Here is a 24,265-nt window from a genome sequence, read left to right on the forward strand (position 1 = left end):
AAGAAGCCTCATGGCACACCCACACTGAAATGGAAATGAATAGACTATGTCTAAATGACAGTTTTATGGGATATCCAAAGTTTGGAGTTCCAAAGTGTTAATTCTCATGTAGGTAAAAGATTTCTCAAGAAAATACACTAGTAAGAAAAATATACTAATAGGGGTGGGGGAGGACTAAAATGACACGGATATCTTTACCCAAAAGTAAATGGAGTATGAGATGATCTGCCTTCTATTCAGAGGGCATAGGGGAAGTAGTGTGCTTAAAATAATAATAATAATAATAATAATAATAATAATAATAATAATAATAACAGCAGCAACTCATTTAATGTTTATTAATTTAATGTGTATACATGTAAGGTACTGAACAAAACTTTTCATACTTAGTTTATTCGCTCTTCAAAACGGCAATAAGAAATAAGGAGAGGTTGGACAGATAGAAAATCTTAATAGGGTCTGGGAGGATCTGTGGAGGCAGAAGATGGCACATCTGTCACAGTTGCCAAAGAAGAGGGTCAGGGATATTCAGGGTAAAGCACTGAACCCTAAGAGCCATAGTCTTGGGATGAACATCCATACTTCAGCCCAAGCAACTCTTCACAACACAAAAGCAATGTAGGGATCTGCCAGATTGAATCAAGAGACAGGAGAGGCATCTATGTCCTTTGCAAATCAGGAGAAAGGCAGATCGTTTTAAGGACGTCATATAAATTTTGTTTCTTTGTTGCTCAAACACTCCCACTCTAATCCAGCTCCATTTGGCTAAGGCTTGGCAAGACCCTCAGTTAAGGATTTGGTCAGAGAAAATTCCCAAGGGACCAGACAATCTAGGAAAGGGAGGTTTCCTTTAAGGCAACAATAAACAAGGATTCACTGAAGAATGTTTTCATTGTTGTCTAAGTATTAAGCAGAAGGAGAATCAGGACTCATTCCAGGATTAAAAAGTGAAATTTTCTTTCCAACACAAAAATAATTCCTGCCTTTTAACAATTCCAAAGGTGGATCTGATCATTTTTACCTCTTACAACCTCCTCAGTAGCTTCTGGATTTCCTGCTTGATCTCTTTGGTTCTCACACCATAAACAATGGGATTCAGAGCTGGGGGGATGAGGTGGTGCAGGATGTTGAGCAGGATGGGAACATCTGGGGGAATTCTCTTCCTGGCCAGGTTGCTGATGACCAGACCCAGCAGGACTGTGCTGAAGAAGAGGATGAGGATGAAGTGGGAACCACACGTGCTCAGGACCTTGGCCACAGCACCTTCAGCCTTGATCCTTAGCACAGCTTTCAGGATGAAGGAGTAGGAGAGAACAATAAGGATGAGGTCAGAACCCAGTAGGGTCCACCCTGTCACAAACTAGGAGAGCGGATTGAAGGCCAGAAGATGGCCAGGACCTTGGGGATGACAGTGAGGCAGAGCACCATGTCCAGCAGAGAAAGGAGGCTGAGCAGGTAGTACATGGGCTCATGCAGAGAGGCCTCCAGTCGGATGGTGATCATGAGGGTGGCCTTGGACCTCAAGGCCAGGAGGAAAAGGAGGCTGAGAGGCAGGGACAGTCAGTGCTGCCAACTCTGGGAAGCAGATGAAGAGGAATTCGAAGACTGCAGCAGTGGAGTAGTTGCTTGGTGATGCCATGTAATGTATCCTGATCACACTGGATATCCAGGGTCCCTTAAAATGAAGTCCCTTAAAATGTAGAATATATCACTATCGAAAGTGTATATTCTAGGTGTCGTAGTAGTCATGTTTCCACTGGGGCTCTTAACCTGTCCCAATCAAGTTTTCAAATCATCATCATCATCAATCACTCCTGACATTTAACTTAACACTTATCACGTGCTAGGCGTTATGCTGAATGTTTATATTCATTATCTCACTTCATCCTTTTAAAAAACACTTCAGAGTAGTTACTATTGTTATCCTCATTTCACAGATAGTGAAAAGGTACAGGTAAAGGGGAGCAGGATAATTTGATCAAAATTAGAGAGCCAGTAAGTGGTGAAGCCACAACTGAGAACTGCAGAGTCTGACTCTAGAATCTCTTCTTTCAGCCACTACACATGATTTAGCTTCGGCAAGCACAGTGACTTAACTAAGCCCTTCCTTCCTTCAGAGTGTAGAGGAGATGTATATATATACGGGGGAAGCTCTGTTTAGCTGACTCCATGGAAGTTCTAGAAAAGACCAGCCCTCTACTCCATATAATTGGACAAGGATTGACTTCAGTCAATCAGTCTTCAGGAAATATTGGACCAGAGACAGAGTAGCCCTTGACCCCACCCAAAGGCCATAATTTCTTCCAGCCCCACAGAGGATTTCACTTTAAAGGTATAGTGTTTGTCATTCTCTTACTGGATTATTTGCTGTTGTTTCTCTTTGTGAAGGTTCAAGAGTGTTTTCTTTGACTGAGTTCTTTAGAAAGGGCTGTGAATTTCCTATTATGATGACAGAGACAGTCAATATTGAAGGGTACACCAGGAAGTTTATCAAAGGTAGACTAGAAGCTAGCTAGTGAGTGAGTTTTAGTTATATAAACCTATACAGAATTCACTGATCTAGTAAGTAAAATTATCTGTGTTTCCTTGTGGCCAAGATCTAATTATCCTAGCATATGGAATCTATGTTATGTAAACTAGTCTTCTTTGATTCCAGTTGTTTCTTTTGTTGGGTACATCTTTTTTCCCTCACTACTAAACAAAGAGCAGAGTGGCCGAATACTAAGAAAGGTGATAGTAATGGATGTCACAGCCAAAGAAGCAGGAAAGAGGCAGGGAGTCATGGGAGGATGACTCAGGGGGCATACAATCAGTGCAGTTGGGATTACTGTTGCTGCTCACCTGTCGCATCTGACATGTCTCCTCAAGGAGAGTTGAAGTATGTATGAGAAGGGATCAGACACCAGCTGCCAGAGAAGATAAGATCCAAGGACTTTCACTTTGAATATCCCAGACATTCTAAATGCAGATTACACAATACAGTCACACACACACACACACTTTCTACTCCTTGTTAGGCTTTAAGACAAACCAAGGATTCAGGAGGTAAAACCGGGGTAGGGACAATTATATTATGTATCAGCTCCGTCTTGTATTTGTATATTTAATTAGGAAAATTACCCTTAGTATAAATCAGAGAATTAAGAAGAATAGAAAACATACCCACCTTTCTGAAAAGATTTCTCCTTTCCAATAACCTCAAGTTCTGTATCCTTAGAATGACTTGATCTATTTGAACAAATATGAAAGTAGTCAGTGCCTTCTCAGCACCTGGTCTTAATGTTAGGCATACTAATGTATAGCATGGATTAAGCAAAAACCATTATCTTCTGAGAACTTACCTATTAATAAAGAAAAATTGACTTACAAGCACTTATAATGCAGTATAATAGTGGCTCTAATAAAGATGATCTTATAAACAGTGGGAAAGAGACAAAAGTATACATGAGCGATGTGAAATGGTTGAAAATTTGGCCTCAGACAGAAATGAATTCCAAGTCTGGCCCTATACACATTGTATGACCCTGAAAACTATTTGAATTCTGTGGTAGCTAGTTTTCTCACTTATGAAACAAATTATATCTAACTCCAGGTATCGTTGTGGGAAGGGAAAGGTCTATCATTTCCTGAGGTCCTGTTAGGCATGGAGACATGACAAGCTGAGAGCATCAGAGAAAGATATAAAAAAGAGATAACATTCACCTGGGGAGAGGGGAGGATGTCCTAGTGGGCAATGGTAAGAGACAAAGGCCAACCTAGGCAGATGCTCAATAGTGATCAATGATGAAGTGTTGGGGGCTGGTAGACCCTAAGATCTTTGGGGGAAGGAGATAGGAGAGCAGAGCATCAAGAGTCAATGTTTAAAGATATACTGTGGCAGCCTTGTGAGGTCTACCTGAGAGTCTAGGCATTATCATGTATACTGTCAAAAATCACAGAAGATTTGAAACAAAGATGTCATGTGTTATAGATGGGACAAAGGGGAATCACAAAGAAATGAAGGAGGCTTTTGGAGAATCCAAAGAAAAGTGATTAAGATCTGAACAAAGGCCATGCAAGTGGAGAAGAAAGGATGCATTTGAGGGGTGGAGAACTACAGGATTTAGTGTAAGAAAGGATGAGGAGGCAGAGAGAGACTGGAGTCAAGAATGTCACTGAGATTTTTCTTGTTTGTTGAGGTAGGCCTGTATTGCTATAAAATTCCGTCTTAGAACCACTTTTGCTGTATCCCATAAATTCTGGCATGTTATATTTTCATTTTCATTTGTCTCCAGGTATTTTTTGATTTCACCTTTGATTTCTTCATTGACCCAATCATTGTTCACTAGTATTTTGTTTAATCTCCACATATTTGTGGTTTTTCTGATTTTCTTCCAATAACTGATTTCTAGTTTCATACCATTGTTGTCAGAAAAGAGGCTTGGTAGAAAAATCTCAAATAAACAACCTAACAGTACCCCTAAAGGAACTGGAAAAAGAAGAACAAACAAAGCTCAAAATCAGTAGAAGGAGGGAAATAATGAAAATCAATGCAGAAATAAATGAAATAGACACTAAAAAAAAAAAAAAAAAAAGAAAAAAATCAATGAAACCAAGAGCTGGTTCTTTGAAAAGATAAACAAAATTGACAAACCTTTAGCTAGGCTCACCAAGAAAAAAAGAGAGAAGGGTCAAATAAATAAAATCAGAAATAAAAGAGGAGAAATTACAACAGACACCTCAGAAATATAAAAGATAATAAGAGAATACTACAAAAAACTATATGCCAACAAATTGGATAATATAGAAGAAATGGATAAATTCTTAGAATCATACAATCTTCCAAAACTGAATCAAGAAGAAATAGAGAATTTGAATAGATCAATCACCAGTAAGGAGATCAAAACAGTAATCCAAAACCTACCCAAAAATAAAAGTCCAGGACCAGATGGCTTCCCTGGTGAATTCTACCAAACATTCAAAGAAGGCTTAATACCTATCCTTCTCAAATTCTTCCAAAAAATTGAAGAGGAGGGGAAGCTTCCTAACTCATTCTACGAAGCCAGCATTACCCTGATACCAAAACCAGACAAGAACAACACAAAAAGAGAAAATTACAGGCCAATATCACTGATGAACATTGAAGCAAAAATCCTCAACAAAATACTAGCAAATCAAATACAACAATACGTTAACTGATCATACACCTTGAGTAAGTGGGATTTATTCCAAGGATGCAGGGATGGTTCAACATCCGCAAATCAATCAATGTGATACACCAGATTAACAAAAGGAGGAATAAAAATCACATGATCATCACAATGGAGGCAGAGAAATCATTTGACAAGATACAGCACCCATTTATGATAAAAACTCTGAATAAAATAGATATAGGGCCGGCCCCGTGGCTTAGTGGTTAAGTGTGTGCGCTCTGCTGCTGGCAGCCCGGGTTCGGATCCCGGGCGCGCACTGACACACCGCTTCTCCGGCCACGCTGAGGCCGCGTCCCACATACAGCAACTAGAAGAATGTGCAGCTATGACATACAACTATCTACTGGGGATTTGGGGGGAAAAATAAATAAATAAAATCTTTAAAAAAAAAAAATGGATATAGAAGAAAAGTACCTCAACATAATAAAGGCCATATATGACAAACCCACAGCTAATATCATCCTCAATGCTGAAAAATTGAAAGCTGTCCCTCTAAGAACAGGAACCAGACAAGGATGCCCACTCTCACTACTCATATTTAACATAGTATTGGAAGTCCTAGCCAGAACAGTCAGGCAAGAAAAAGAAATAAAAGGGATCTAGATTGGAAAGGAAGAAGTGAAACTGTCACTATTTGCAGATGACATGCTTTTATATATAGAAAATCCTAAAGAATCCACCAAAAAACTGGTAGAAATAATAAATGAATACAGTAAAGTTGCATGATACAAAATCAACACACAAAAATCAGTCATTTTCTATACACTAACAACAAAGTAGCAGAAAGAGAAATTAAGAATACAATCCTATTTACAATTGCAACAAAAAGAATAAAATACCTAGGAATAAACTTAACCAAAGAGGTGAAAGATCTGTACACTGAAAACTATAAAACATCATTGAAAGAAATTGAAGAAGACACAAAGAAATGGAAAGATATTCCATGCTCTTGGATTAGAAGAATTAACATAGTTAAAATGTCTATAATTCCTGAAGCAATCTGTAGATTCAATGCAATCCCTATCAAAGTTCCGAGATTTTTCTCAGAAATAGAACAAAGAATCCTAACATTTATATGGAACAACAAAATACCACCAATAGCCAAAGGAATCCTGAGAAAAAAGAACAAAGCTGGAGGTATCACGTTCCCCAATGTCAAAGTATAGTACAAAGCTATAGTAACCAAAACAGCACAGTACTGGCACAAAAACAGACACACAGATCAATGGAACTGAGAGCCCAGAAATAAACTCACCTATCTATGGACAGCTAATTTTCGACAAGGGAGCCAAGAATATACAATGGAGAAAGGAATATGTCTTCAATAAATGGTGCTGGGAAAACTGGACAGCCACGTGCAAAAAAATGAAAGTAGACCATTATCTTACACCATACACAAAAATTAACTCAAAATGGATTAAAGACTTGAATGTAAGACCTGAAACCATGAACCTCCTAAAAGAAATCATAGGCAGGGCTCTCTTCCACATCAGTCTTAGCAACATATTTTCAAGTACCATGTCTGGCCAAGCAAGGGAAACAACAGCAAAAAAATAAACAAATGGGACTACATCAAACTAAAAAGCTTTGGCACAGCAAAAGAAACCATTGACAAAATGATAAGACAACCTAACAATTGGGAGAAAATATTTGCAAACCATATATCTGATAAGGGGTTAATATCCAAAATATATAAAGAACTCATGCATCTCAACAATAAAAAAACTAACAAACCCAATTAAAAAATGGACAAAAGACCTGAACAGACATTTCTCCAAAGAAGATATACAGATGGCCAACAGGCATATGAAAAGATGTTCAACATCACTAACTATCAGGGAAATGCAAACCAAAACTATAAAGAGAAATCACCTCATTCTTGCAAATGGCTATAATTAACAAGACAGGAAAAAACAAGTGCTGGAGAGGATGTCGAGAGGAGGGAACTCTCATACACTGCTGGTGAGGGTGCAAACTGGTGCAGCCACTATGGAGAACAGTATGGAGATTCCTCAAAAAATTAAGAATAGAACTACCATACGATCCAGCTATTTCACTGCTGGGTCTTTATCCAAAGAACATGAAAACATGCATGTGTAAAGATGCATGTACCCCTGTGTTCATTGCTGCATTATTCACATTAGCTAAGACTTGGAAGCAACCTAAGTGCCCATCAAGGGACGAATGGATAAAGAAGATGTGGTATATATACACAATGGAATACTACTCAGCCATAAGAAACAATGAAATCCAGCCATTTGTGACAACATGGATGGACATTGAGGGTATTATGCTAAGCTAAATAAGTCAGAGAGAGAAGGTCACATCCTGTACGATCTCACTCATAAGTAGAAGATAAAAACAACAACAAACAAACACATGGAGACCGAGATTGGATTGGCGGTTACCAGAGGGGAAGCGAGGAGAGAGGAGGGCGAAAGGGATGATTAGGCACATGTGTGTGGTGATGGATTGTAATTAGTCTTCTGGTGGTGAACATGATGTAATCTATGCAGAAACAGAAGCATAATGATGTACACCTGAAATTTATACAATGTTGTAAAACAATATTACTGTAATTAAAAAAAAAAAAGAGTGTCACTGAGGATCTTTTAACTGACACAGGGAAGAAATGTCCTTTCAGGCCTCCCATACTACTGATAGATTCTCCTAGGTGGTAATATACTTGCAGCTCTTTATAGCCCCCTTTAAATTCCTTAACAGCTGGGACTATTTTTCTTCTCTCTCTCTATATTCTCCTCAGTGAAACTGAGGCCTCCTAATCTGAGAAATGATGAATCATTGGCTATCTGGGGCATCACTTTGATCTTCAATACTCCAATTCCATGAGTTTGTACTCACAGATTGATATTCACAAAGCGGTGGTCATAGTGGTTCCTTATTCTAAGTGTGAATGAACAAAATATGGTCTCTGACCATGAGATGTTGACAGTCTGGAAAGGTCATACAAGTCTAACCATAATCACAACAGAAGATCCCAGCCCAGCTATGATTGTCTAGAAAAAGGAGTGATCACCTTGGCTCATAGATGAATTCAGATTAGTGCAGAAAGGAAGATTCTGAAACTGCCAGGCACAGAGACTTGGCCTTCTAGCCATGATATCAGTGCGAGTCTTTGAGCTTACAGAAGTTTTGGGCCCATAAACCTTATATGACCACAGAATGACTCAGCCTCAGCTCTGAATGAAATAACAGCGTTAGGTCTGTTCCTATCACTCACCCTTATACCAGGATCTAAGCATCCTGGCAGCTTCAGCATCTACATCAGGCCCTATTGAAAGAGTTTCATCTCCTGTACATACCAGGCTCCTGGACTCCCCTCCTCTCCTCATTATCTCCTTCCTCATAATTGTCCTAGCCCCAACTTGAGACTCACCAGTTTCAGAAGGCTGATCTGTGCTTTTTCTGGCTGTTGGCAAAACCTCTAAACTGGCCCCTTCAAGGGCTCTGGAGGCTGATTTTATGGGCCCTGGCTCCATTATGCCCCTTTCCTCCTGCTTGTTTACAAGAGTTGGCACCCTTGTTGGGTACCTGGGCCCTGAGGCCCTATGATCTATTTCTCAAGAGAGAATCTTATAAAAGTCTTAATTCAGCATTGTGGATAGAATGAGGGCAGGAGAGTCAAAGGCTCTTGGGGAGTCTAAATAAAGAAAAAGAAACCCTGGGAAAAGAAGGGTAAGGAAACTGAGTGATGAGAACCTTCTCAGGGAAAATTTCCATGGATTCACCTGTGGGGAAGAACTGAATAAACTATCCTCAGCACTTTAACTCTGTGGAAGGAGGTGACATAACAAAGGAACATCCCCAGCAATCAAAGGAGACGGACCTCACAGGAGCACAGACCACGGGCAACTGTGGGGGTCAGGGAGCACTTTCCCTGTGAGCCTTTCTGGGGCAGTGAGAACATCAGTGGTCTGGACCCATGCAAATCCCTGGGAGTGGCCCTGTATATGCTCATGGTCTCATGTCCAACTTTTTACTTCCCTGGCTGTTCTTTGTCTAAAATCTTTTTCCTAAGTATGGCTGCAGAAAATGCTACTTAGCATTATAACGTATGTGAGTAATGTTAACAGTACTCACCTTCCACAGAGCAACACTTGGCATTGCTTCCTTGGGAATCAAGTAGGATTGTCACCAGTATAGTTACCACTCTGAATTGATGCACAATAGGACCTAGAAAATAGCTTCTCCTGTGAAGGTCTCTAGATGCTTCTTAGGATAAGGATGCTCAGGCTGAATGTAGGATCTTTTGGGCCTTGAGCACAGGAATACTGGAGAGAGAAGAGCGAGTGGAATCTGGTTCTAGGTCTTACACTTCCTACCCACAGCTGCCAGAGAAAGAGATATCAGGGCAGAAATGTAGGTGGAATATGGTCCTGTTCCCTCCAGGCACTAAAACCTCTCCTATCCCTACCTCTACCTTGCTACATAAGATTTTGGGTGACGCAACAAGGGTCTTGGCACCATCAAATAGAGTCGATAGACATGCTAAGTGAAGAACACTATTTCACAAGTGAATCAATGTTCAATGACAGTGTGTTGCTAAGACCATGTGGTTTACTCTGGGCAAAACATCCTGGTCCTCAGAGTTTCTTATAAATGAATAATCCCTCTCCACTCTCAGATCATGGGGATGTTGGGAAGAGACACTGGAGGCTTAAGTTTGAACCCTTGTTCTACCACTTCCTGGTTGCTTCTCCTTGGATACTTCATAAGATCTCAGACGACAATTTCCTCATCTGAAATGTGGGGATGATGAACCTTCCAACACAGAGTTGCTGAAAAAAGATAAAATTATTTTTATTTTTTTTCATTGAACAAACATTTTGACCTTACTTTGTACAAAGCACTATACTACATATTAGAAATATGGTACATGAAAGAATGGCTTTTACTATCTTAGAGAGGGACATCAAAACTTAACAAAAACTCACACCAAATATTATGCTAGTAATAATAATAATAAGTCTCCATTGAGTTTTTAATGTGTCATATTATTTCATTTATTACTTGATATTTCATTTAATCCTCATAACAACCTAATAAGATTCATGTTGTTATATTCAACAACTATAATTAACAATTTCATATGAAGAATCAAAAAAATACATTTTGTGGGTTGAAATGTATCCCCCTCAAAATATGTTGAAGTCCTAACTCCCAGGGAGCTGTGAATGTGACCTTATTTAGAAATACAGTCTTTGAAGATGTAGGCAAGTTAAGAGTTACCAGTCAACACAAAGACTGATGAACTTTAGCTCAACCCCACCCTGAGAGTATACCCCAAGGTTCCAATTTAAAATGTGTATATGGGAGGATGATTATCAGACTCTGTTCTTGGTGGGTCCCAGGATTTGAATTTTGTCTCCTCATGCCAGGGAATTGCCAAATTTTTGCTACTGATTTCTTCAGGTTTGGCAAAAGTCTTCCGAGTACAAGTAGTTTTAAATCCTGGGTTTATCTCTCAGTTTTTACCTTCTCCTAGATTTTGATCTTTCCTTCTTAACTCTTCAGTGTTTTTAAAAATATGTTTCTATTTTATTAATTCAAGCAGCTCTTTTTTAAGATAATTTAGCTAGGTAACAGTTTAAATATTAACAAATGATTAAACATATAAATTACATAATACATACAATATATGTGTTAAATGTATAATTTATATATATTATGTATATATTATATATATATTTCCATAACTTTCTGACATCTATTATTGCTGTTCAGAAGTATCCTGTCAGTCAAATTTCTGTCCCTTTGTAGGTGATGGATCATCTCTCTGGCTCCATTCAGAACTTTTTGTCCTTGAGGATTTGGAATGTTAGCAAATGTATATAGATTTTTCAGAAAAATTATTCTGTTTATGATTAATTAAGCTCTTTGAATCTGAAGATAATTCGGCCATTATCCCTTTGAATATCCCCCCTACCCCATTTTCTATAATCATTTGTACAAATCCAATTTGATACAGTATATTGGGCCTTATTATTTAATTCTCTTTATCTTCTCACCTCTATTTCACATTCCATTCTCTTTCAAATTGTGCTGATTTCAGATTAAGCTCTTCAACTTTAGCTCCATTTTACCAGTTCTCAACAGCTCTGTGAGTCTTTTATAATCTGTTATTCTTATTTTGATATTAGTGACTACAATTTCAGATTTTCCAGAAGGTATAGTTGTTGTTTTATTCAAATATACCTGGTTTTCTGATAGGTTAATGCTCCTTTCTCATGTTTTCAGACTTCATCTTTTGTTTCTTTAACCATTTAGATATAGCAGTTTATGTCTGATAATCTCATTTTTCAGTTATTGTATCTAATTCTGCTGATTCTTTTTTATGTTTTATCATTTTGGATTGTGAGCTTATGAGCAACAGAGCTATTTCTGTGAGATCTCTTAAGATCACCTTAAGCACACTTTATATTAATTTCTCCACTTGATATATTCCAAGCGACATAGTGTAAATGCCAAATCAAACCTACCTGAGGGAAATTTGCTTTATTCTCTCTAAAGCCTCGGTCAAGAAAAAATGTGTGTGTGAGTGTGTGTGTGTGTGTGTGCTTACGTATTTCTTGCCTGCTCCTTCATTTAAGTTAAGGCCCTTCAAGATCCCTGGCATTATTGGGATTTATGTGTCTTTTATTTATTTATTTATTTATTTATTTATTTATTTATTATTTTTTTAAATTATTTTTTATTTTTATTTATTTATTTATTTTTAGCTTATTTGTTTATTGCAGTAACATTGGTTTATAACATTGCAAAAATTTCAGGTGTACATCATTGTACTTCTATTTCTGCATGGACTACATCATGTTCACCACCAAAATACTAATTACAACCCATCACCACACACATGTACCGAATTATCCCTTTCACCCTCCACTCGGATTTATGTGTCTTAATTCTACTTCCTTGCCTTGTGAGTCTTCAAATTCTTGTGTTGTCTATTTCTATGATCATTTAAAATACAAGTGGCTTTGTTGTAGAAACTGATGAATGTTCCCATTACAGCCATATTCAACGCCTATTTGTCAGTCATATTTTCATTTCCTAATCCTTTTGGACCAGTAGCAAATTTCCTTACTTTATTTTAAACGTATGCATTTGAGGAGGTTTATTATACTTTACTTTGTTATTTAGCAGCGGGAGGATTTTTCAGATTACAAAGACTGCCATGAAATGGAAGTCAGAACTATTTTTTATAGGAGGGACAGGACTCATTTACTCGTTTAGTGGTATGGAATAAACTTTTAGTGTGGAACATGAGAAAATGCCCTTATAGAACAAATGTTTGAATTGTAAAATTATTAGCTTTATTTATGTAATTATTCTCTCTCCCTCTGGATCCAGCTGGACAAGTAATTAAGCTGGTGACCTGTAGTTTACTTACTTGAGTTGAAAATATGTAGTGAGATTATTCAAAGCAATCAGTTGATCCTGAAAGTATGTGATATTACTGACCCAATTTGTAGGACGAGATCATGAAAAGACAAAGAAAAGTCCTGGGGTCACAGTCTATAGCAGAAAAACTTATATGAGCTTCTTGTAAAAAAGAAAAGAAGGAAGGAGAGAATGGAGGAGAACATAGGTTAGATAGAGAAAAAAGGAGCAGAGAAAATCAGAAGGAAAGAAGGAATAAAAAAGGAAAAAGTGAGAAGGAAAGAAGAAGACAATGGATAAGGAAGTACAAATAACAAATATATTGGGTGATTGTAGTTCATGTTTTATACATATAATTCCATGAAAAAAACAAACTGAAAATTGCTCTGATCCTTGTTTTTGAGACAATGAAACTGGAATATGCAGAGTTTAAATTATCTGCCTGATTTATACAGCTGGCAATAGCCTAACAAGGATACTAAACCTGACTTCCAAACTTAAAATCCAAGTCTCTTTATGCTAAAAGCGAGTGTCAGAAGGCTCTTTCTCAAGAGTATTTAGGCACATTGATGAGCCTGCCACTTCGTGGAGACTAGGAAGAATGAAGTGTGGTGATCATTATAACATGTTTATTATTTTGGTGAATTGTGCAATCCATTTAGCCAAAAAAAAAAAAAAAAGACTATGGTGCAAAAGGAAAGTGAAGTTGACGATGGCACAGCAAGGCGGTATTTACCCCACAACAGGAAAGAGAAATAGGAGAAAAGTAATTTTATAGTCTCTGAAATAAGTGTTAGCTGATCTTCGTTGGTTGGGTAAACGTAGAGAGTTCCTCAGACTTCTCTTAAACCAGCAGCAAACCTGAGAGGTCAGGGAAACTGCTCTCATCCAGCTGTGAAGAAGCAAGACACATGGACCCACAAATATCCCTCTTTTGGCTCAATCTACACACAAGTCAATATTTAATTTTACAGGAGTAAGCATAAGTCTAAGGAAACTCTCAGCTCTTTCTCAAACAGGACACAGTTCTTAATTCTATTATAAACATCCAAGTAAATGCGATAAATTCAGTGACTTTACTGAGGAAATCCACCAAGGTCTGTTCTTCCCTAGAATATTAAATCATCTAATCTCTCTTCTTCCCTATGTCCTAACAACAGTAGCTCTTGACAGACCACAAGAACTCTGCGTAAACTCGAATGATGAGCAGAAAATGCATTGCTTGTTTGAATCAAATACCAGGCTCCTGACATCATCATAGAGGAATGTCATGGCAGGTTTCAGGAATATGTTTGGACCGTCCTGGCTAGGGACTGGATCTGAGGGGGAATCAAATCCCTGTACCCCATCCATTGAAGTTCTGCTCCTGAGATGCAGCTTCCAGATGTTCCACCCAGTGCCCTCTCTTCCTTCCTACCACAGATGATAGGGATTGACTGGAAAACATGGATGGATCTAAAAGGGCCCCTTTGCCTCTCTCTTATGAGCCTAAAATTAAACTTGATGGTCTACGTAATAAAGCATCTGGAGGAAGCAAACAAGAAGCAGACCAGACTCTAGGGTTTACAGTGTCTCAGAGAGACCAGGAAAGCCACAAAAATATCCAGAGTTTCTTCCACCACTTCTCACCCTTCCCACTCCACAAGTTGATTTTCGGTTTGACGATGTATATAAATGACAGAAACAAGGCTAAGTTTACCAGAATTATTGTCCCCCAAGACAGATAAACAAATTTACATTTTCCAGGCCCACCTGCCTGGTGGGGCTGTAAGACTAAGTATGGACCAAAGAAATGCATGCCCCTCTTTCAGGAATGGCCTTTACAACCTCCTTGATGTCCTCTACATTTTCTCTCTTCCTCCTCCTTTGGCCAGATGCAGATAATCCACTGGAAGACGTTGCAGCCCTAGAAATGGCAAAAGCACACAGTGGAAGGAGGGTAGGCCCCTGAATGATTGCATGGAGGAGAGCTTCCACCTTCCACATGCATTGGACTGGATGTCATGAAAATATAAAGCTGTATTGTGCTAAACCACTGACAAATTTGAGTTGCTTGTTTCAACAGCTGGCAAGTTATCCTGACTAAGGCTGCAGACAGTGAGAAAATTGACATCCAGTGGTAGAAAGATCACATAACCAGGAGAGTTGGCATGTCTACTAAATGGCAACTCTAGGGAAAATGGTTGGAAAAATTCAAAATAATAGTATGAGTCTGTCATTGTTGATCCATTTGACAAGTTGTCATAAAAAACAAATGAGTTTAGAAGAAAGTTGGCCAGTTTTCAAGCAGAAATTAATAATAATAGAGAAAGTCCACAAATATGGAGTCTTGAAGAATCTTGCTACTGCTTGGGAGTTCAAAGGTTAGGAGAAAGAGTTCAAAGGTTAGAATGCCTTTGAGTAACAGAGACTCAGGGAAACCAGCCCTGAGAAGAGACTAGGTTACATGCATAGCTGTCCTACTCAAGTCTGATAGCCTTAGATAGACACCATTATGTAGATAAAGAGTGGTATGGAGAAAGAGAAAAGATGTAAAGAAAAGAAAGAAATTTTAAATTATGCCTACGAAAATCTTTGAGTGTGATTACCGGTATGTGGAACTGACCTGATATGAATGGATCAGACCTGTTAGGTTTTTGAGGGGGTTCATTGCCAAAGAAACACAAGCTTGGCTTTTAAAAAAGATTTTGATTAAGAATTAAAGCCATTCTTGATCCTAATATTTTGCAGCAGGAAGCAGCCTCCAAACATAGTATCTGCAAAAGAAGTCACATTCTCCAATGCCTGCTTCATTTAAGGTCACAGGGCACATTGAGGAAGGCACAACTCCCCAAAGGCAGAAAAAGGGGGCATAGAAACAATGGCCAAGAAAGCTCCCCCCAGAGAACATAACCAGGGTCCAGTCAGGGAATTTCCTCCACTGTCAGGAGGTAAAGTGTTGCCATGCCTGCCAGGTATTCCAGCACTGCCACTGACAAGTCACTGCTAAATGTATTCATGCTTCACTTCCAACTGGGAATCTTTATGATTGGTACCCAGATTCTGTTCCACCACTAAATATGCGGTGGGAGGAGAAAGATGACTGGTCCAAGAGGAACCACATCAGGGCCTGATGGAGAGGACCACACATTCCTAAAGATCTTGGACTTTGTGCTGCATACAGTGACTAGATGAGAGTTTGAGGAGTCTCACTTAGGAAGAGGTTACATATATTTTACAGACAAAAGTCTCTCTTACATCATTTCTCTTCAGAAATGAATATTCAGTGACTCAGTCTCTTCTGTAGGCAGCTGGATCTATGTGAGGAGTCTGCTCGATGGAATGGTAGAGAAAATGATGTAAATCTCTTCCAGGTTGAGCCTCTAAAACCTGCCAGAACCTCCACACTCCCTTCCTTCACTTGCCTGACAGCCAGATTCAGAAGCACCAGTGAAGGTCTCTAAGGGCCTACAAGATGGAGGATCCACAAATGAAAGAAGCAGGGGTCCCTAAATGTTGACATGAAGCAAAGGTCCCATGGAATGGATGGGATGTGGATGAGAAGGAAACATATTGTGTTCAGTTACTGTGATGTCTTTGTTGTAGTAACTAACTTCATTTGCATTGATTCATTTAATACATGACGGGCTGTGATGTGCGCTGCCTTTGCTGTCTGTAACACGGAGTATAAAAACTTCAGAAAACTGCAAAGCTGTCCTGCTGAATTCTAAAAATGCAGCTCACCCTTAGACAATGTAATAGGAAAAATAGATTTATGTAGTGAATGTGCCTAATGTCTCACTCTTGACTCTGGTGCCTCTGGTCTCTTGACTGCACTCCTCATGCAGCTGAATGACCATTAGTAATTTATCATTTTGCTCAGTTGCCAAATATGCAAAAATGGGAATAATAATAATTCCCATTATTATTTGGATTTTTTTTTTTTTTATGTGAGGAAGATCAGCCCTGAGCTAACATCCAATGCCAATCTTCCTCTTTTTTTGCTGAGGGAGACTGGCCCTGGGCTAACATTCGTGCCCATCTTTCTCTACTTTATATGAGACACCGCCACAGCGTGGCCTGACAAGTGGTGCGTCGGTGTGCGCCCAAGATCTGAACACGCGAACCCTGGGCTGCCGCAGCGGAGCACACTCACTTAACCGATACGCCACAGGGCCAACCCCATCCTGGGCTTTGAAATCTCTTTGAAAGTAGTTTACCTCTTGGTAACTATTTATACTAATCACCACTGTGTTAATCACACATAAAGCACTCAATAACTAATTTTTTGTGAGTAGGCAAAGAAATGAATAAATGTCATTATTACATATAATCCTTAGCCAAATACTGCTAATTTAGCATCTTATTAAATACTGAGATACATCCTACCCTTATGAAAACCTGACACGTCATTGATTTGATATTGAATCTTAAATGTCACCAAAGAAAAGAAAATCAGAGTATAAATTGTTTTATCCCTTTTATATTAAATTAATCATTCAAATTCCCATGTGACCTATTAGCAGGAAGCACAGTATGTACTTCTTGAAGCCACCCACTCCCCTCCTGCTAAGTGTTGGAAATCCAAGGAGTTTTCTGGATACAGAGTTGTCAGTGCCCTTTCAAAAACCAAGCAGAGGCTGAGAACTGAATTCACCCCAGTATTGCTGTTCCTCGTGATAGCCACAAGGTGGCAGTGTTGACTTGCCAGCTATGAAGCGTTTATAAAACTGGCAATAATGCCAGGCTGTTTAGACTCCCTGGCGGCATAGCCTTATCCCACACTGGGCCTCAGAGGTCACAGCTCTCATTGTTAACATCCATATGCTTAGAATATATCCAAAACACAATAGCATATCAGGGTGACTATGTACTAAGAGGCTCCTCAAGTCCACTTTATGTTACATGCAAAATGTAGTTTTGTTCCCTCAACAATATTTAAGTCTTTGTTTTGAGCACTGGTAACCAGCATAGATGCCCTTTTTCCTCCAGATATTAATTCCAGCAGACTTGTTGCTCTCTCTTGTCACTGGTTCTTGATTTAAATCTACTCTCTTTCTGAAGAGCAATGTGCAATGGTTTTAGATCTTTCTCAAGAGGCTCTGTGTTCTTCATGCAAATTCCTCATGCAAATATGATTAACCCTCAAACCAGGGAGTGAGGGGAGTGGCTGTTGGTAGGGCCCTCCCTCCCTCTCTTTTCTCGTGTTCTCAATACTCCCTTTTCCAGCACAGTTGGACCCCAGTCAGCGTGTGTTAACAGAGACTCTTCACAGATTTTTTCGGTTAAATTGACAAAACATCTGTACCCCACAAATTTATATTTTTTCCTTCAGTTTTATTGAGATATTATTGACATCCAGCACTGTATAAGTTTAAAGTGTACAGCACAATGACTTAACTTACATATATTGTAGAATGATTACCACAATAAGTTTAGTTAATATCCAATATCTCACACAGAAACACACACAAAAAAAATTGTTTTTTTCCCTGTGATAAGAAATTTTAGGATTTACTCTCTCAGCAACTTTCAAATATATCACACTGCAGTGTTCACTATCATCATCATGTTGTATGATTACATCCCCAATACTTATGCTGTAACTGGAAGTTTGTACTTTTTATACCCCACCTATTTAATATGCATTTAGTTTATGCTACTTAATTCTATCCACTTAAGACAGTGTTCAAAGATTTCTACTAAGCACACATTTTTGGGAACTAAGCACATTATGGGAAGTTCATGGCAGAGTTGGGTCTGCCCTTCAAGGTCTGGCTCTTTGAGCTGTCCTGCTCCCCAACCCCCTTGCCTGTAAGTGGACTCACCCCAAAGCCTGTCTTAGGACCATGGTATCCAGTTCCTTGAACCACCAGCCCTGGACTTGGCAATTCTGTGAGAAACTGTGATCCTCTTAACCTCTCTCCTTAGAATCAGAGCAGAGAGCCAACCTTACCTATGTGGCTTGTCTGCTTCTTATATTTTAGGCTCTATTACCATGGGACTAGGAATTCATTGTAGATACTATTTGTGAACTCTTCACTTAGCTGTTTTATATTATTTAGGTAAGGGAATGTTTATGAGCCCTTGTTGTGCCAAAATTGTGCTAGTGGTGAGTAGTGAGGAATGACAACTCTGTTGGTCCCTAAATCCCCCCCAAATCTCTACAACAAGTCGGTAGTTTCTACCCCTGTGTACACCCAGTTTGAGTCAAGCTTCTCATAATTATGTTGGCCATTTGCGTTGATCTAGAGGAGCCTGGTTCAAGAAGTAAGATCTGAATTTTGACCAACCAACAGACTCCTCTTTGAATGCCTCTGGGTTTGCACCTGGGTGAAAGTGTAGCCAAGGTAGAGAAAGCTCTCCTAGGGAGACCAACAGAGTGGACCAGAGGTTTGAAAATACCACCTGACAATATGTATTGTATTCATATGGATTATATCCATTCTGGTAGATTTTTTTAGAAAACTCATTTTTATAATCATCCACAGATAGCTCTTATGAAAATTAAATATTATCATCTGGGGACACTGGTATTTTGCAAGTGCTCAAAACATTTGAGCTTTTAATTTCATTATTATTACTATTGTTACTGTCAGTATATAAGGACATTGAGATTATTAGCATCATTTTAGGCAATCAGTGTTGAAGTTGGCCCTTCTGTCCTCTGAGGGACAGTAGGAAGATGGTGATGAATAAAACTCTTGTAGCAGCCATGAGTTGGAGAGAAGGCCTATTGGAGAATTCCCTTCTAAAAATGACAAGTCACACCTGTGGCTCTGGCTTGAGAAAATGAGAGCCAAGCCTGAGGCTATTAAGAGCCCCTTCTTGTAGGCAAGTGGATGTCATTTTCTTTCCTGCTGTTACTGAGTGCGGCTTTGGAAGGATCTGCCCCTGGAGCCCCCACCAGCACTGAGTTGCAGTTACTCAGTCCCCACAGTGCGGTGCAGCTGATCTCTATTCCCGCTGCTAGGTTAATGTCAAATTCTTTCATGGCTATGAAAGCTGTCCCTATAACATTGTGTCATATCTCTTCACCTTCCTGCACTGTCTCCAGTTCCCTGGGAGCTACCGTGCTCTGCAGGGTGCTGTTATAGCTGTCCATCACATCCTCATAAGCTTTCAGACTCAGGACCAACAGGAGCTGTGCAGTCGTTAACTGTTGTCTCTCAGCCATAAACTCATCCATCCATATTTAGCTTTGTGATGCTGGGGTTGAGACTCTGGGACTCTTCTTTGTCAGCTGGATCCCTTTTAGTTTCCACCCACAGAGAGCAATAGAAAAAGACTGTAAGGTTGAAGCAGGGGAGGGGATACTTGCTCCTTCCTGTCTGTTCCTGTCTTGTCAGTACCCCTCAGAAATGACTCTTCAACCTGATAGTGGCGTTGACTCTAGTCTCCAGTATTTGTTTGTCATTGGTTGGTTGGTTGGTTGGGTTTTGAGTTTTGTTTGGGTTTGATTTGAGTTTTAGAACTCCTAGGATCAAATCAGCCTCACTGCACTCCCTCGGAAGTACCATCAGCACCAGCAGCAGCAGGATAGAGTCCAATCCTCACAGGTCTCTGTCCCAGCTCTAAGAACACCTCCTCTGAGCTGCTGTGACACTAGTACCAGTTAGAGGCAGCAGCCTCCTCAGAGTTGTGAGACCAAGATCAACGGGCCACCTCCAATTTTGTAGTTCTAATGACCCAACCTCTGCCCAAGTGTGAGGTTCTTCCTGCAGGAACTATCTCTGTGTTACTCAGTATCCCCTTTTTTGCTTTTCAAGTCTTCAATACCCATTTAATTAATTGTTACATTAAATTCTCTGAAAATAACCAGTGCAATTTCTTTTCTCCTGACTAGACCACTGTGATCCCGAAACCTGACACTATGCAGTGTCTTCCCACCTTCAACTAGAGCTCTTGGACAGAGTCCACAGATCAAATAAGACTTGATTTTCAGTTCTCTGGGTGCGTAGCTTCAACATATAGGGGAAGTGGCCAATCCACCATCCTGGTCAATTTCCTCATTTCCTGGGAAATGGTATTCCCTCTCTCCACCCCTCTCTCAACCTGTATTCTTATTTTCAAGACTCCCTGAAGGCAGTCAGCTGTGAAGGATAGAATAGGAAGCTGGCATTCCCGCATATTATTATGAATGTTCTTTTCATGCAGTCCTACAGAGGCTTTGTCGGGTTCTGATCCTCCTGATTCTCAAGGAAGTAGATACAGCCAGGAAATACCTGTGAATAGCCAGAAGAACAAAATACAGGCAAAGGAGAGTAGGGTAGAGGCCTGGCCTCCAGCTTCAATTGTAGTTGAAGGGGCATTTCTATAGGAACCTATGCTCTCAAGTCTGGATTTTGATCTCTGTCATTTCCAAGATAGTGATCTTTGGCAGTTTCCTCTCTTAGAAGAATCTGTTTTTTTCTGTTATGTAAAATGGAATTAATAATACTTGCAGGAATGTTGTGAAGATTAAATTACTTAATTTTCTAGGCTCAAAGCAGTTACTCAAGAAATATGAGTCTCTACCTCTTGCCACCTCCATCTGAACCAGGTGAGGAGAGTAGAGGAAGGAATCTCGATCAGTTATGAAGTGAGCTTCAGTGTGTGTAATAAATACTCACACCAGGCTTTTCTTCACCTCACTGCCTAGGCAAAATCACTGAGGAGAAGGGAAAAAAAGAGTTAGAAATCTGTTTTACATATTCACATCCCTCGCTGCAGCAATTTCTGAATTCCTTGTTTTATCTCTTTAGTCCGAACCCCATATACAATAGGGTTCAAGGCAGGGGGTATGAGGTGATGAAGGACATTGAGCAGGATCAGGATATCCATGGATACCCTCTTTCTGGACACATTTGTCAACACCACAACAAGCAGGATGGTGCTGAAGAAGACGATGAGGATGAAGTGGGAGCCACACGTGCTCAGGGCTTTGACTGCAGCCCGCTCTGCCTTGAATCTAAGCACAGCTCTTAGAATGAAGGTGTAGGAGAGGAATATGAGGATGAAATCCGAGCCCAGTAGGGTCCAACCAGCCACAAACTGGTAGATTCTGTTAAGGGTGAAATTGTCACAAGAGAGCCTGGACACAGACAAGTTGGCACAGATGCAGTTCTCAATGATGTTTTTCCCACAATAACGGAGCTGGGCAGTGAGAATAGGAATGGGTGCAGTGAGAAGGGCATTTCGTGTGAGGACGAAGACACTAGCTTTGGCCACAAATCGGTTAGTGATGATGGTTGGGTATCGTAGTGGGTGACAGATGGCCACATAGCGGTCATAGGCCATGACCATGAATGTGCAGGACTCCATGGGGAGGAAACTGTTCATGATGAACATCTGGAGGAAGCAGGCAGAGAAGCTGATGGACCTGAGGTCAAACCAGAAGATGGCCAGGACCTTGGGGATGACAGTGAGGCAGAGCACGATGTCCAGCAGAGAAAGGAGGCTGAGCAGGTAGTACACGGGCTCATGCAGAGATGCCTCCAGCCGGATAGTGATCAGAAGGGTGGTGTTGGCCCCCATGGCCAGGAGGAAGAGGAGGCTGAGGGGCAGGGACAGCCAGTGCTGCCAACTCTGGTAGTTAGGGAAGCAGATGAGGAGGAGTCAGAGACTGGAGCAGTGGAGTAGTTGCTGGCTGATGCCATTGAACGAATCTTGAGCTGAGAAGTTTTCTCTTGACTATTTGAATGGGCAGATACAAAAGGTAACTTTGTTTAATTGACTTCAAAAGTACTACCTCTCACTTACTCTTTAGGACATTAATGATATATAGGAGACTCTTCCAAAATAAGGCAAATTCCAGTCACCATCCTAAAGGTAGAGTGATGAGACTTACCAAATAATGCTATGATGTATGAAGAAAAAGGAATCCATGGGAAAACTAAGATTTGAAAACTGAATAACGATAGGTAGTAACCTCACAACATTAAAAATATGCAATAAATTAGGTCACTATGGTACCAGTGTAAGAAAAGCAAAATGTTAATAGTATAAAGAAGATAAGCCAAAAACACACCTAGTTTTACAATAATCTACATATGATGAAGAAGGTATCAAACCTGTGGTGGATAAGAAGTTTCTTTAATAGGTGTTTTTGAGATAATTGTTTACATTGTTGATGGGATAAAATCTTTAATCAGGTCCTCACCTACTACCATACCCAATATAATTTGAGATGGATAATTTTGTTGTATTGTTTCCTCAAACTCATAGTATACTACACCATTCTAAAAAATAGAATGTAAGATTGATGAAATCAGTATGTTGCTAAAACCCCAATCATATTTGAATATAACCATTTGTTCTCCAAGGCCTGAACCTGGCAATCCCAGTGCTCTTGGAATAAGCCTAAAAACAACAGAAAGGCCTGCTTTTACTATAAGTTTACTAATACCAACTTTAAATAAGCCCTCAATAGTACCTGTCCGTCCTACAAAGTTTCCCTGATCAAATTTCCCCTCTTGCCAAGGCTCTTTTCAAATCATTTTCATTCTTTTCAAACCTTAAACTTTCTTGGAAGGTGACATCAACTGCTACCTCACAGAAAAGAGGTGTCCAGTGAGATTTTCTTCAACTTCCCACATTAAAATTTACAAATCTACCTGCATATTATCCCAAATTTTCTTTATTTCTTCTCATTAAAATAGAATCTGCCCATCCTCAAAATGTCAAACCTTCCATTGAATCCTAGCTCTCCTAGCCTTGTATCAATCATTCATTCTAGTTCCCTAATTTGGGGTCACATTCTCTTCTTTTGGACCTGCCTTGTCCTTCAAACATTCTCCAGTATCATTCATGTTTAAAAATAAAGATAAAAAAGCCTCTTTCTTGCCTTCCAGCTATTTCTCTCTCTCTTTCCCTTCACACCTAAACTTTCTCACAGGCACTGCTAGACTCCCTGTCTCCATTTCCTCACCTCACATCCATTCCACAGCGCACTTCAGTGTGGCTTCCTTCTCCACTGGTTCCACAAAATGGCTCTCAAAAAATCACTGTTAGAGTGCTGAATCTTGCTAAAAGAATTGATCAGATCCTCTTCCTTGAAACTCTCACTTTGGTTTAATTTGCCTCACAGTCTCCTGGTTGATCTCATATCTCCTTCTCATTTTCTCTAACATGTTTTTCATGTACTACCTTCATCAGTTTCAAGGTTCACTCCCAGCTTCTCATTGATTTTATTCTCTCTCTTCTGTGCTATTCTGTTCTGCACTTTCTTCCACTTTTTTCCTCTTGTCCATATCCTCAAACAATTACCATCTCTGTGTTGATGATTACTAAATTATATCTTTTATCCAGAACTCCTTAAAAGCCTACTTGACTTACAAGCTTGTGTCTCAAAGAGAGATATCCAAAACTCACCAAGTCCAAAATTGACTCATAATTTTTCTGCCAAGCCTAGCCTCTTTCTAGTATCTCTTATCTGAGTGAATGACATATATATCTAGACTGTTCCATAAGCCAAAAGCTAAAAACCATCTTGATCATATCCTTCACCTGTACCACCCATTACAAACCCACCACCAAGACCTGTCAAATTTCCGTTTTAATTAGCTCTTGATTCTAACTATTTCTCCATCTCCACTGTCATCATCCAAGACTAAAGTGCTACTATCTCTTGAGTGAAATCATAAAATTGCCTCTTAATGCATTCTAGGTTTCATTATAAAACGATTCTCTACATTGAAATCAGAGAAATATTT

General features: G+C 39.6%; 1 protein-coding gene across 1 annotated transcript; it reads right to left on the reverse strand.

Moving 5' to 3' along the window:
* Window positions 1-21,266: 21,266 nt before the first annotated feature.
* Window positions 21,267-22,219, reverse strand: LOC101391358 (olfactory receptor 56A1). The gene has a single exon (XM_004418335.3). The coding sequence runs from the start codon at window positions 22,086-22,088 to the stop codon at window positions 21,267-21,269; it is 822 nt and encodes a 273-aa protein (XP_004418392.2). The 5' UTR covers window positions 22,089-22,219.
* Window positions 22,220-24,265: the final 2,046 nt, after the last annotated feature.

This window comes from Ceratotherium simum, chromosome 7 (assembly GCF_057802395.1).
Source record: "Ceratotherium simum simum isolate JZ-2026a chromosome 7, ASM5780239v1, whole genome shotgun sequence".
Taxonomy (NCBI): Eukaryota; Metazoa; Chordata; class Mammalia; order Perissodactyla; family Rhinocerotidae; genus Ceratotherium; species Ceratotherium simum.